The sequence below is a fragment of the Alternaria burnsii genome (genome assembly GCF_013036055.1).
Source record: "Alternaria burnsii strain CBS107.38 chromosome Unknown 697, whole genome shotgun sequence".
Taxonomy (NCBI): Eukaryota; Fungi; Ascomycota; class Dothideomycetes; order Pleosporales; family Pleosporaceae; genus Alternaria; species Alternaria burnsii.
In genome coordinates this window covers 391,150-405,117 of record NW_024066120.1, presented here as the reverse complement: position 1 = coordinate 405,117, position 13,968 = coordinate 391,150, and the positions used below count along the sequence as shown (strand labels likewise).

The following is a 13,968-nucleotide window of genomic DNA, read 5'->3' as shown; positions in this document are numbered from 1 at the left end:
AGCGCTGGCTCGCCTGTTCCGCCTGTAAACAAGGACTTGACCGACTAATGGATTTAGTAGAGGAGGCGGGTGATCCCACCTTTCCTGCTTAATATTCCCATGGAACCCTCAGCTTCGTGTCAGGATTAGACACCCGTCTCGCTTGAGTACGCCCACCCACCTACATATCCCTCTTCGCTTCGCACTGCCGTCGCGTTTATTATGAAAAGGAAGATGGCAGAAGACGACCTCGACGTCTTGTTTGAAGAGACATTAACGCTATGCGAAACACCTCCGGTTCCGCGACGCCATCCAAACCGCGTCGTCAAACAGTACAACAAATCGCTCCCCACAACGCCAGCACACAAGTCCGAGATGGAGATGAAAGGACCGGCCATGTTCCACTTTGGAGGACAGACTGAACTGTCCCCCAAGCCGCTCTTCAACAGAAGCAACTCGCTGCCCTCGAAATCAACACGGCCATCGCTACCGTCTCGCCCATCCGAACCCTTCCAATTCAACCCCGACGATATTGTCAAGAGTCCGACACCGTTGTTCGGCAGGAGGAATACGCTCCCATCCAAAGTGCGTCGTGCTGTCGCCGCCGAAAGAAAGCCATCACCGCTTTCGCGCAGAGAGGACGCGCCACCCTCCGCACCGACCCACACCTCCCCCAAGGAACCCACGTCACCAGCACTGGCACGAAAGGATCCCAACACCAAGATCACTCCCAACCCCAAAAGCAACTCCAGCAAGGCGCCCTTTGCAACTCCACAGAGGTACCCAGGTGTTCGTGTTGTCGACATCAAAAGGCCATCGCCCCTTTCTGGCAAGGGCAGTGTGCGACGACCCGGTCCTACCCGCTTCACTCCTGCGGACCCCGTATCGCCGATAGTCCTGTCACCTGTCATCTCCAACAGCAACAGCTCAGTAGCTTCGTCGCCATCGCCATCTGTCTTCTCCGACTCGGCCTCTTTCTGTGCATCGAGCCCCTCAACACCCGCCACGTCACCACCCGGTTCGCCAACAACACACGCACGCTCGCTAAGTTATTTCGCGCCTTCTCATTGGACTATCAAGCCCTCGCCTTCGCCGATCTATGTCCCTAGACAAAAGTTGAGGAGGAAGGACAGCCCTCGCATGGAGACTCTGCGCACTCTTCGAGCCAAGGAGTCAGATGCAATGTTGCAAAAGGAATACGACCAACATTGGGAACAATACCGCAACAAACTATCCGTAAGTCATCGTCGCGCACTACTGCCTACTTCGTCCGCTAACGTACTCAGTTAATGACCGGCGGACTATTCTCTGCTGAGCGACTTTAACGACTACGAATAACGATTTTAACGACTTGAACATGAAGGCATCCACGGCGTCACCGGGCATTTGATCATAATACCCAGGGTTTGAATATTTGGGCGCAATTCGACGCATTTGGGTAACCGATCTGCTTTACACGGTCGCTTGCATTCAGCATATTGGTACACACATGTAATCTAATAGAGCACAGGGCCTCTCAGCCCTGGTTTGCATTTCCAACACATTCATCGACGTCTCAGAGCGATCGAGGTGCGCACATGTCGTTATTGCGGAGCCTCAGCGCGGCTTTCGTTCATGCAGAGCTTACATCACCCCCGCCTGGCAGCTGACCTTTGAAAGTCACAGCTACGCCGATCAGCCCCATCACGCAGCGCCAGTGATTGGTTGACGCTTCTGACACATTACAGCCTTAGCTGCCTACTTTTCCCGCTGCACCCGCCACATGATACCTATCTCGCTAGGTTGATTCTACTCCTTGTCGCCGATGCTGTTATCGAAATTCAGGGTCGAAATGTTCGAATGTACATTGTGCTATATCCAGACCGCCTGCGCCGCATATCCGTAGTGGCGCAGCGCGTAGCCTTATTCTGTACAAAGGTGGGCCTGACCTAGCCACACAAGGTAAGCAGGCGCGTAAGATGGCCCCCGAAACCCATACGCTTCGAGTATCTTCATGTACGCATTGACGCCGTACAGCACATAGTACTGTAGTATGTGTGGGGTGTGGCACAAGACTTATAGGACGCTTGGTCCCGGCTTCTAGGGTTTGGTGGTATTTCGAGATTCCGCCTTGTCTGGCGCGTCATTTGTTTCATACGACATATAGAATTTGGCCCGTAGCGCAGCCTTGTAGGCAACCTTTCCACTCTGCATACGTCTTGCACACCTGACTCACTTCGTGTCGTCGCCACTGGAATACTATCAACCTAGGAGAGGCCGCCTCGTGGCAGTTGATGCTTATGAGTCGGAGGTAGATTTAGAAGTTCGACTCGGTTACACCCTCGATACAACCTACACTCGCAAACAAACATCCTACGATCCGCCACGACGCATACGTATACTTCCCAATCGACACCTAGAACTCACCCGAACACACGACCCGCCCGTTTGGGCGCCTAAACACCATGGATTTTTCGAACCCCGAAAGAAATCCAAATGCGCCGTTACGCCTGCTATCGTTGGACGGAGGGGGTGTACGAGGACTATCGTCGTTGCTGGTACTTGAGAACCTAATGGAGAATATAGCTTTGGAGGAGAAGAGACTAGGAAGGAGAGCAATGAACGACCACGAACCGCTCAAACCATGTGACTACTTCGATCTTATTGGCGGAACGTCGACGGGTGGAATCATAGCTATCATGCTTTCGCGGTTACGACTCAACTGCAAAGACTGTATTGCGGTGTACAGTAAACTAGCCGAGCAGATATTCAAGCACGACAGATCGCTCAAGGCCTTTGGCATGAAGATCCCAACAGGAGCCAGTCGCTTCTCAGGCACCGTCCTTGCAAACGCCATCAAGACTGCACTGAAAGATCTAGGTTTCGATCCAAACGAACTCATGTGGGACGAAGCACTGTTTGAAGAGGTGGACGAAGCGAATGATTTACCCAGGGACAGCATCTGGGCAGACGCAGCACCAGCCCCCCTCATCACAGAGAGCCCAGTAGCCACACTCAAGAACTCAGAATGCTCGCTAGCCTCCGGACCCCCCGATAGCATGGATAGCACCATAGCTCCGTCAACATTGTACAGCGACAGTCCATTTGGTCCTAGAAAACCGATGCGAAGCGCAACCTGGAAACTGCACCACCGGCAATCTGTCCACAGAAAAGCAAACGCAAAAGGCTGCCGCGGTTTTGTCCTCACGTCTCTCAAGAATGCTCTAGGTCTCCCCAGAATTCTCTCAACATACGACCCCAACGACCGAACGACCCGTATCTGGGAAGCCCTTCGCGCCACCTCTGCAGCACCAACCTTCTTCGAGGAAATGCAATTCGGCACACCAAAAGTCACCTATCTAGATGGTGGCGTAGGCTTCAACAACCCCTGCGCAGAAGTCGACTATGCAGCAAAAGCCCTTTGGGAAGGCCGCTCAATCGGCGTCATAGTCTCCGTAGGAACAGGTCTACAATCCATACCCAGCGTAAAGAAAATGGCATCCTGGCTGCCCTTCGGCCTCGGAACAGACATTTCCATTGCAAGCGCCCTTACCGGAATGGCCACATCTACCGCCCGCGTCGACAACGAAATGAAGCGCATGTACAACAACAGCGACACAAAGTACTTCCGCTTCGACGTTGATCGCGGGCTCGCAGACGTCAGTCTAGAGCAGTGGATGAAGGAAGATGAAATGGCGTCCCTAACCGAACTCTACATGAACGATGGCGAGCAAATCCGGTCGGCCAAGGACTTTGGTCAACGCATGGCGAAACTCTCGGCGCTCCCGCCCAGATTCGAAATCAGCGCTAGTCACTTCCGGCTTGGAATGACGGGACGTGGTTTAATGGATTCGTCGTTTCAACTCGCGCAGGTGGATTTTAAAACGGGGATGCCACTTGGTGTAAGCCCGCATCTAGAAGACCTACCGAAGATGTCACAATACCGTGATTTATCGCCGAGTGGGGAAAGCGGTCTTGCGATTGATAATGAGACGGGGAGGTTGAAGCGGGTTTACCCTGTTGCCGAGGATCTGGATCACGATGGGCGACGCGAGGAAGCGGCAGTGTATCAGTGTATCAAGGCTGATAATGTTTGCCTCCGGACGATCAAGACGGGGATTCCGCAGGGGAAATACAAGGTCCAGTTCCTCGTCTCGTTTCACAGCAGTTCGTATACACCGCCTCGGGATCTCGTCTTTAGCGTTGGGAAACCGTTTGATCCGAATACGTTCTCGCAACGGTATGTTGATGTCAAGATTACGCCGGATGTAGGCAGTGTGTTGTTGCATCCGGATGCTGTGAGGGTAAGGGTGGGGTCGAAGCGGTATGAAGAGTTCAAGGGGAAAGGGTGGGTGGAGATTGAGGGGGATATCGAGGTTAGTGTAGGGTTGGATGGGGCGCTGGGGTTTATCGTTAGTAAGAGGTTTGAAGAGGGCGTCTTTGTTGATGGCTGGAGTTTTGGCGGCGTGAGGTTGGAGCCTGTTTTTGGGAGTGCGCCGGTGCGGATAGATAGTCCGCGGATCTTGACATGAGGTGCATGGTGATTGACAGAGACAAGGAATCACGTATTCTAGGAACTTGATGTGATCATATTCCAGAGCCTAGCAGAATTAATAATGAGAGACCGATTCAATCAACGAAAACCTCAATATCTTGATACTACTTTGCTGTAGCTATAGATACAGTAATCTGCATCGGGATGACGACAAGGATGAAGATCCAGGCAAACAAAACGACGCGACTTGCCCTGGTTGACCCGATGTACAAAGCGGCGATCAACACGGTGGGTAATGGAAGTAGGGCGATGGTACCGGTGTCGTCCGGTATCCAAACAAACACATTGATCATCATCGCCACAACGCATACGATCATCGCAATGATGCTCAACTTATGGCTCTTCATCCAAGCTGTGGCATTCCACTTCTCGCCGCTCTCCCCGTTGGGAAGTAATGGAGTAGTGTATGAGATGGATCCTCCACGTAGGTCTTTCGTAATGCGTCGTCGTAGCTTTGCTTCGGTCAATGCAGACACATCATCGCCTTCTTCTTTTGTAGGTTCGTTCATTTGCTCTCGCATCGCGGCTGCAAGTTCAAAGACAGCTTTGTTTTCTCCTGCGACGTCTTCTCTGCCCCGCCCTCGTTTCTTCATAACCATGCAGGCTCTGATCCACATGGTGAAAAGTCCAAGAGTCCAAACTATGTGGAAGATCACCATAATGAATAGTTGGATGTATGAGAATCCCCATTTGTAGTCCTATACGGTTCAGCTAGAGAATGAAGACCCGAGTGACAACAGACATACCAGTGCAGCCTGACACTTTCCATTCCCTTGTAGGTAATTGAAATCGTACGTCTTGTTATCGTATGCCCATAGCATTTGCGATGGGTCGTTAGTGACTCTAAACAAGCGGTCTTCGTAAGAAGCATAAGGATAGTCTTCATACTCCGTGGTCCTAACCAGAGATGGCGCTGAGATGTTAAGTGTAGGCGGCGGCAGAAGTTGTCCTCCAAAGGTAGAATTTATCTTGTCTCCTCTGTTGAAGCCATATTCTGCAGCATCTGCGTGGAAATCAGCAATGGCCACTTGATTCTATATGATGTAGCTTACACCTAGATACGTTGCGCTGCAACTCACAGGTCGTACTTCTAAACTCCCTGTCGATACTCGAACTCCGATTGTAATGGCACGTGCCGAACCTCCCATCAAGCAAGCCGAGCGACGGAATCACTGGTTCAAACCTGTTTAGGTCTGTGTAAGACAGGTCAGACTAGATAACGCCACTTAATGTTCCGCTCAGCTCACTTACACTGGTAATTACTCTTTTCAGGATCTTTATCTAGTGCAATATGATCGTCTTCTAAACCGATCCGCGAACCGTCATGGATGACAAAGTATGCGAAGCTGAATGCGTTGAATGGAACGTATTCACCCCCTGTTGTTTGGATAAAAGCATCAACGTTCGCGCTATAACCCGTCATTGCACTGGCGATGGTCGGGTACACGAAGGTGAAAGTCATGGTGCATACCATGAAGACCATGGCTATCTTCGAATGTAGCCCGTGACGTCTCACGAAATCACGGATCATACACAGAGTAGAAACGAGAAGGCCGCCGTTCGGGAGAAAGATCGTTCGATATGTCCCAAACGTGACAGGCGTGACTTCCATGGATGTTGTAACATACTGGGCGAAGACGCGCCAGGAGATATACGCGACGAGAGCTTGCCCACCGCGACCGACTAGCTTTGTAAAAGTCAGCTTTCTCACATGTCTGGAAAAAAGAGTAAAGACAGGCTACAGTGTGCCTCAACTCACGATGTCCCAGGCAATGTCTATAGTTTTCACCTCTGTGAAGTTCATATGCCCAAATCCCAATGTAATCTGGAAGAAGCCAGATTTGCTGAAGAATCGAAACTTTGATGGGTCCAGCGCAAAAGAATCGTCGGGTAAACAAGCTGGTTGAGATCCAGAATCAACGCTGGAAGTTGGCGCTATTAGTACAGCAAAGGCAAACAACAAGAGTGCAAGCCATGCTGCGAGAAGTATCCAAAGTGCACAGCGCCGCCATCTTTTACGGATGTCCTTGGCCGCTTGTCGATGCGGTTCGCGCCAGAATGTTGTAAAGTGTGAGGGTGCTGTGCTGAAAGTGGATGAGAACTGGGATAGTTTCGGTATCATCGTGAGAGCGGAAGAGTGAACACGCAACTTTCGCAAACCATCACGCACCCGGTTGTGCATGCGATACAAGCAGGAAGCCGTTAGCAACGAGGAAAGCAGGAACACGATAGAGATACGTGAAAGACTGCACGCCACCCTCAAGCCAGTAAAAGGCGGGGATACCGGGCGTAAATCGCGAATTCGCTTTTGTGCTGGCTGTAGCACCGCCCCCTCGAATTGGGGGCCAGTTTCGAAGTTTACAGCATACTAGCTACCACCCAACGTCGCCGATCGAGTGGCGTAAATATGCAAGGCCACCAGTTTATGGATTACAGCCAAGGAAGCAGATCTGCTTGAATTTTGTGGATGAGTTTCCGCATCGTGGTAATGGTGGGTGATGTTGGCGTTGTTGTAGTGGCGGTCCTACAAGCTGTGCATCGCGTATGGTAGGCATCAGTCTTAGCTCGTCCCAGTTTCCCGTGGTGCAAGCCTTGCAGATAGTACTCAGCCTTGCAAGAGATGGTGACAATAAGGCGGCTTGCCTTGTTGCAGGGTGGTTGGGCGTCCGGCGTCAACCTGCGGACCGTATCGCGACGCGTAGATAAACTTGGCGCGACCCTGGAGGAAGGGAAGGGAGCTGACATGACGCGGTGGCGCTAACGCCACCATCCTCTCCATCGTCCGTTTCTCTTCCAAGTAACAAGGCACATGCGCGAAACACCATAGTACAGACATCTATAATCGTGTAAGCATGTTGAAGTTATGTTCCATCACCTACCTGCATTAATAACACGTATCGGCGGTTCTCGAAGGATGGTAGAGCGATGAGCGTCTTTCTCGAGCGAGCTGAGCAGCATCGCAAAGCGCGCGCTAACATGATACAAAGGAGGTTCGCTTCTCTCCGTATATGGCTATGTAAACAATAGACCAGAAGTATTCGACATATTTAAGACACAGATAAACGTAACACGTACCTGGTACCTCTAGGATAGGTTTTCTTCACTTCTGATCTTGTTCGAGCTTTGAGTTGTTGTTTTGCTCTCGTCTGATTACCTTTCTCTGTTCGCACTCTCTTCAGAGAAGAAGAAAGGTGACACTCACTAAAGCTAACGGATATCAACGACGGCATGGCAGACTGGGCGCGCAAAGAGTTCAGGAGTCGAATAAAGGCGTAAGTCTATCTCCTAGTAGCGATCGCTGCTTCCCGCTAACACATACTGTCAGTCTATCTTTGTCGGGCGAATACTCAGATCTAATCATCACCTGCGGACCAGATACTTACAAAGTGCATAAAGCTATCGTATGCTCTCAGTCATCTTTCTTCAGCAAGGCCGAGAAGTTCCCCGTATGCAAGGTACGTCAGCTTGCAAGTATCAGCGCTAGGAATGATAAGATTTCCTGTGCGCTCCAAGTTGCATTGCTAGGTGACAGAATTGCGCGTGAATCACGGCTACCCCTGGTGTCAGTATGCACATTCGCTGACTGGATTGGATACAGGAAGCCACAGAGGGCGGAATACATTTACCCGAGGACGATCCGCAAGCTGTGAAGCTCTTGATCCAGTTCTTCTACGAGAGCGAATACGATCCGCAGATCCCTAGTCTTGATCGTTATGATCTCAATGAGGCAGGCAAGCCAAAACTGACGGTGCTAAGAAGACACGATTACCACTACAGCTTCCCTCACACATGCTGCAAGCCTCATTGCCTAGACTCCGGCTATAAAGTATGTCATCATCATCATTGTACACCAACAAGTTGCGGAGACAAGTGCGTCAACTTCGTCTGCAAAGTCTGCACGAGGCCCCTACCACCTGACAGCGATGCCGACCAGCTTCTTCTTCATGCGATGATGTATGAGCTTGCGGATAAATACGACGTCACCGGACTAAGATACCTGGCCCAGGAGAAGTTCTCTCGCTCATGTGCGGCCTTCTGGGACACTGAGCAGTTCGCCATAGCAGCTGAGCACGCGCTCATCTCAACACCTGAGAGTGATACTGGCTTGCGAAAAGTGCTTTGTCAGACGATAAGATCACACATCAAACTGCTCAACGTACCAAGTATCGTCACTTTGCTCCACAAGCATCCTGATCTTATGTACAGTGTTCTCAGAAAGCAGGCTGAAGAGCTCGGGGGCTTGGAGCCCAAGGCCAAGACTGCATCTTGAATCGCTTTGCGATAGGTCGCTCTGGAGGTATACGTGGTAAGTTATGTTGCAAGATTCATGAACAACTGCCTGTGTATAGACTTAGGATACATTCAAATGGTGTAAAATAGTCTAAACAAGCGGCAGATGCTGTGCCCCAATTCTTGCTTTCCGTATACTATCTGACAGCCAATCCCCCTCCATGGTGTGAGATCCGCAGAGCTCGCCAGAAGTCTAGATCAACCCCAAGTCCTTCGCGCGTATCTTGAGCACGCCCATAGCCAGGCCATTGAACTCGTTGAGTAGCGCCTCCACCGCCGGTGAATTAAGCATCTTCATGTGGTCTGCGATGGTTTTGATGACGATGTCTCGGAGGCCTTTGTCGCTCTCTGGTGTTGTGGAGAAAGCATAATGAGCGGCAGGGGCAAACTGCTGACTCTCCCAGTACTTCTCACATGCGAGAGAGAACTTGGAAAGAGCGAGCTGTTTGAGTCCAAGTACGTCGTACTTGTCGCCGATTTCGTACATCTTCGCACTGAGAAGGAGTTGCGATGCGTCTGCGCCCTTTGGCGGAGGAATCCAGTCAGGGCAGCACTGAGTGCACACGAAATTGACACAGCAGTTCTGGGAGCAGCATTGGTGATGTTGGCAAACCCAAGCATAATCGTCGTCAAAGCAGTAAGGTTGGCAAGTGTGCGGAAAGGAGTAGTGACAGGGGCTCAAGATGTTGCCGCGTACCACTGGCCGGGTCGAGTGTGCCATATTGACGAGCTTGATGTCAACAAGCTTGACGTCGTATTCGCCTTCGTACAGGTACTGCAAAAGTAGCTTCACGATCTCTGGCTCGTCTTCTGAGAGATCGGCCTTGGCAGTCGCAGCTTCCTATTGAATGATTATTATATCACGGTCCTCAAGCTACGTGTAGCTTACTTGTCCAGCAGTGAATCTCTCCGCGCCCTTAAAGAACCCCGACCGAGTACAAACCACACTCTTGTGAACGTTGTAGGTGTCGGTTCCACAGGTGATGACAAAGTCAGAGTAATCGCCAGATTCGAGCAAACTGTGAGGATGTTAGTATTTGAATGGATGAATGGTATGATGGTATTACCTCTTGAACGTGCCCAAGAGCTCTTCGCGCGCCTGTTCTTCCGCCATGTTGTCGTTGATCGAGGAACGATATATCACTGGCTGTGGCGAGTGTTGTTTTGACGAAATATATGCGTACAAATATGGAATAGACGAGAAGAAAGCACGGACGTGAGCATTGGGTGAGGTCAGAAGTGAAGGTGAGTTGCGCGACACGAACCTTCTTAAGCCGTTTCCCAGCTACACTGACACATCCTCTTTTCCAACTCCAACGTTGTATCGGGAACACCTACTGCGATGGCTACCCCAGTGCCGAACGCTCATGTGGTGATGATGAAGGAGTAAGTACAAGCTCATTACCAAAATGTACCCCACAAGTATACACAGCTCTTTTGCTGCTAGGGTCGTAGCGTAGAAGTCCGTGTATATCTTGAGGGTATGTTTTAGTAATTAGCAGTACATTTCAGTGAGAACAAGCTTCGTACTAACCAACACATAGGTTGTTAGCATCAGGCAATTACTCTGACTTCACAATCACATGCGGAAGTGACACATACCGCGTTCACAAGAACATCGTCTGCGAGCGTTCTAGCTTTTTTAAGCGCGCCGAGAGGTTTCCGCGGCCTATTGGCGAAGTACGTCTACTACAAACTCTGCAGACGCGTATCATATCAGTGCTAACGTGATGACAGGAAGCAAGTGAAAGCAAAGTCGACCTATCTGAAGACGAGCCGGAAATCGTACGACTGCTCGTTCAGTACCTCTATGAAAACGATTACGAAGCGGATTCCGACGAGAAATGCGAGCAGAGACGGAAGCAGAAACAGGCTGCCATAGCCCTGCGATCGAAACGCAGCCCCGGTGGCTGTGGCTTCCTCTTGAAATTTCCCCATCAATGTGGTCAGGGTTGTCATTATTCTAGCGTTTGGGTCTGCCCGCATCATCGCTGCGATAACTGCATTTCAAAGTGCAACTTCACATGCAGTACCTGCTCTCCGATCATGGAAGGAGAGAAGATCGACCCGAAATTGTTGCTCCTTCACCCCAAGATGTACGCAATTGGCGACAAATACGATGTGGCAGGTCTCAAGGAGCTAGCACGCACAAAGTTCTCTCCAGTCTGCATGTCATTGTGGAATGAGGAAGGCTTCGCGCAAGTAGTAGAACACGTTCTCAGCACTACACCAGACAGCGACATTGGTCTGCGAGACATGATCTCTAAGACAATGGTGTCGCACGTCGAGCTGCTCAACAAGCCCGCTGTCGCAAAGGCGTTGAACAAGCACACCAGCTTCATGTTCAAGGTCCTCCGACACATAGCTGAAGACAAAGCAGGCTTTGCACTGGCGCACATCAAGCTTTCGTAAGGCGACGTCAGGGCAGAGTTCACAAGATAGGAGGAGCAAACATTGGCGGAGGAAAGTTAGATCCATTCCAGATATCTAATCTACCTCACATTGCGTTCCATGTCAAGAATGATTCCATAACGTACAGTCCATCAACTTGAGCCCAATGAGATAGGAGAAATATGCTCCTTGTAAAGAACCCAACGCCAGTACCGTACCCATCCCATTCCATATAGCAGTAGACCCTCTTGGGTTCATATTAACGATCATTACATGTCACATTTACTGGCTAGCGACGCGCTCCTTGACCTTCTCAAACATGGACTCCATCTCCTCAGCGATGAAGTCCTCGATCTCGGCCTCAAGGTGCTGGAGCTTGCCTCCGACGCGATGGGCGTTGCGGCCAGCAGACTCCTTAGCCTTCTCGAAGTCATCCTCAATCTCGGAGAGAGAGGGGATGGTGATGCGGAACTCGGACTCCTCCTCGTTCTTCTCAGCAGCCTTCTTGACAGTGTAGCCACCCTTCTCAACGATCTCAGTGTAGTTGGAAGAGCCACCACCGTTCCAGGCGAGGATGTTCTTGGTGTTGCTTGGGACGTCAGAGAGAGCACCGACGGTAGCGACGGAGATAAGGTTAGCCTTGAGCTTCTTGGGGGTGATGTCGGCGACAGCGTAGGCAGAGTCCTTGGCAGGCTGGAGAGACAGCATGTAGGCAAGGAGACCAGCAATGTGAGGAGAGGCCATGGAGGTACCAGAGATGGTGTTGGTGGCGTGCTCAGAGCCGATCCAGGTGGAAAGGATGTTGAGACCAGGGGCGAAGATGTCGTTGCACTTTCCGTAGTTGGAGAAGTACGCACGCTCGTCAAGGAGGGTGGAGGCACCGACGGTGACGGCGTTCTCAGCAGCAGCTGGGGAGTAGTTGCAGGAGTCGGCGTTGTCGTTACCGGCAGCAACGGCAAAGTGGATACCAGCGTCAACAGCGGCGTTGACAGCGAGGTCGAGGGTGGTGGACTTGCCACCTCCCAAGCTCATGTTGGCAGCGCTACCCTTGAAGCCCTTCTTCTTACCGTCCTTGGCGGCCTGGACAGTCTCAGAGTGCGCCTTAGCAGCGTACTCGACGCCCTTGACGACGTCGGACATGGTGCCAGAGCCGTTGGAGCGGAGCACCTTGACGGCGTAGACGTGCGCCTTCTTGGCAACACCGTACTTCTTACCAGCAACAGTGCCGGAGCAGTGGGTGCCGTGGCCGTTGCCATCCTCGTCAGCATCGCCGTTGGGGATGGTCTTGCCCCACTTGGCACGACCCTCAAAGTCAACGTGCTTGGTGTTTGTGCCAGTGTCGATGACGTAAACGTCGACGCCCTCACCACCGTCGGCGGCGTAAAGGTACTTGTTCCAGGTGCCGAAGCTCAGGGAGTCGCGGTGCGAGATACGAGCGAGACCCCATGGGGAGTTCTTCTCAATCTCTGGTTCGTCGTGGCCGAGAGTGTGGACCTCTGAGTCGCGCTCGATGTAGTCGACCTATCATGTTGTTAGCGCCAAGTCTTATGCAGGTACAAAGTACCTAGATGGCGTCACGTGTGGTTGCGATGGCGTGCGGAGCCGGAGCTGCCTGCGGAGATAAGGCCGCCAGTGTTTCGAGGCCACGCAGCTCGTGGTAACCTGAATTGCAGCGAATGCCTTTTGGGATAGATGGAGCTGGAGATGAAACTTACATCGGGGTGGTTCCTGATGGCCTCGATGGTCTCGTCATCGAAGTGACCAGAGTAGCCCTTCATGCCGGCCATCTCGTAGACGTGCTTGAGACCATCAAAGACCTCAGTGGTAACAGGGAATTGCGATGAGCGCTTTCGCAGCTCCATGCGCTCCTCATTGTTCTTGGAGTGGACGCTCTGGACCCAGTCGTGGTGCTTGGAGGCATCCTTGACGTGCTTCTTGAAGACGACCATGTAGCTGTTGGGCACCTCCTTGGCCGATGTCGATGACAAGACTGGGGCTGAGCCCTTGTGGATGGTCTCTGCCTGGAAGGTAGGTGACGCAGCGGCCAAAGCCGGTAGCGCGGCGATCAGGCTGTACTTCATGATTGCGGTAGCTCGCACAGCGAGAACTAGAAAGACAAGCGTAAAAGGGAGATGAAAGAAGCTTGATAGATGAAGGACGGGGGGATGAGAGGGAGGTGTGTGTTGTGGAGGAGAGATGGGGATGCAGCTGGGGTAGCTATGGCGATGGGAGCTTCTTATCAGGACCGAGGTGCATGGCCCGGGCGCGCTAGGTGGATGACGCATGACCTATCCGCGCCCGCGCGAGTGAGGCTGGGGTGAGCTAGTGCACGCGCCATGAGTATCAGATGAATGATACATGGTTGGTATCAGGGCGTCCGTGGCAACGATATTCGAACGAGGAACGCGCCCCGTAGCTGTTGGGCTTGGTTGGATGAGTTGGCTTGGACATGCATCCGTCTGATGTTGGACGGGACGCAGGCTACGACACGCTCGAACAGCCACTCTCCAGGGTCAGCCACAATGCGTCCTCACGTGAGGCAATAGTCAGAAGCTCACCAAGCGGCCCGCGTGAGACACGGAGCGCTGTCTATCATAACTGCATTGGTTGTCTAGACAGACTACGTGCACTGTTCCTAAATAGCGCATTCTTTATCAGTGTACCTTGCTTGCGACGACGCGACGTTGCTCGGCGGCTGCCTGAGCTCTGGAGCGACAGCAGGGATCAGCTTCGATGACCGAGTTAGCAGCAACCACCACGAACGCGGCGCCCGC

General features: G+C 52.0%; 7 protein-coding genes across 7 annotated transcripts; 4 read left to right on the top strand and 3 right to left on the bottom strand.

The window, feature by feature from the left end:
- Positions 1-213: 213 nt before the first annotated feature.
- GT037_008954 (uncharacterized protein) lies at positions 214-1,304 on the top strand (the record flags this gene model as incomplete). The annotated part of the gene is made up of 2 exons (XM_038934001.1): positions 214-1,215; positions 1,266-1,304. 2 exons carry the CDS (start codon positions 214-216, stop codon positions 1,302-1,304), a joined length of 1,041 nt encoding a protein of 346 aa, XP_038783346.1.
- A 1,119-nt stretch (positions 1,305-2,423) lies between these two features.
- On the top strand, positions 2,424-4,490 carry GT037_008953 (lysophospholipase-like protein; the record flags this gene model as incomplete). Its single annotated transcript, XM_038934000.1, has 1 exon — positions 2,424-4,490. One exon carries the CDS (start codon positions 2,424-2,426, stop codon positions 4,488-4,490), a length of 2,067 nt encoding a protein of 688 aa, XP_038783345.1.
- A 127-nt stretch (positions 4,491-4,617) lies between these two features.
- GT037_008952 (uncharacterized protein) lies at positions 4,618-6,635 on the bottom strand (the record flags this gene model as incomplete). The annotated part of the gene is made up of 5 exons (XM_038933999.1): positions 4,618-5,211; positions 5,260-5,516; positions 5,566-5,706; positions 5,765-6,200; positions 6,273-6,635. The coding sequence occupies 5 exons, from the start codon at positions 6,633-6,635 to the stop codon at positions 4,618-4,620; spliced, it is 1,791 nt and encodes a 596-aa protein (XP_038783344.1).
- Positions 6,636-7,741: 1,106 nt separating this feature from the next.
- GT037_008951 (uncharacterized protein) lies at positions 7,742-8,783 on the top strand (the record flags this gene model as incomplete). Its single annotated transcript, XM_038933998.1, has 3 exons — positions 7,742-7,785; positions 7,839-7,968; positions 8,112-8,783. The coding sequence occupies 3 exons, from the start codon at positions 7,742-7,744 to the stop codon at positions 8,781-8,783; spliced, it is 846 nt and encodes a 281-aa protein (XP_038783343.1).
- A 213-nt stretch (positions 8,784-8,996) lies between these two features.
- GT037_008950 (uncharacterized protein) lies at positions 8,997-9,917 on the bottom strand (the record flags this gene model as incomplete). Its single annotated transcript, XM_038933997.1, has 3 exons — positions 8,997-9,644; positions 9,693-9,822; positions 9,871-9,917. The coding sequence occupies 3 exons, from the start codon at positions 9,915-9,917 to the stop codon at positions 8,997-8,999; spliced, it is 825 nt and encodes a 274-aa protein (XP_038783342.1).
- Positions 9,918-10,145: 228 nt separating this feature from the next.
- Positions 10,146-11,215, top strand: GT037_008949 (uncharacterized protein; the record flags this gene model as incomplete). Its single annotated transcript, XM_038933996.1, has 3 exons — positions 10,146-10,189; positions 10,348-10,483; positions 10,541-11,215. The coding sequence occupies 3 exons, from the start codon at positions 10,146-10,148 to the stop codon at positions 11,213-11,215; spliced, it is 855 nt and encodes a 284-aa protein (XP_038783341.1).
- Positions 11,216-11,476: 261 nt separating this feature from the next.
- GT037_008948 (subtilisin-like serine protease) lies at positions 11,477-13,275 on the bottom strand (the record flags this gene model as incomplete). Its single annotated transcript, XM_038933995.1, has 2 exons — positions 11,477-12,715; positions 12,910-13,275. 2 exons carry the CDS (start codon positions 13,273-13,275, stop codon positions 11,477-11,479), a joined length of 1,605 nt encoding a protein of 534 aa, XP_038783340.1.
- Between the last annotated feature and the right edge of the window lie 693 nt (positions 13,276-13,968).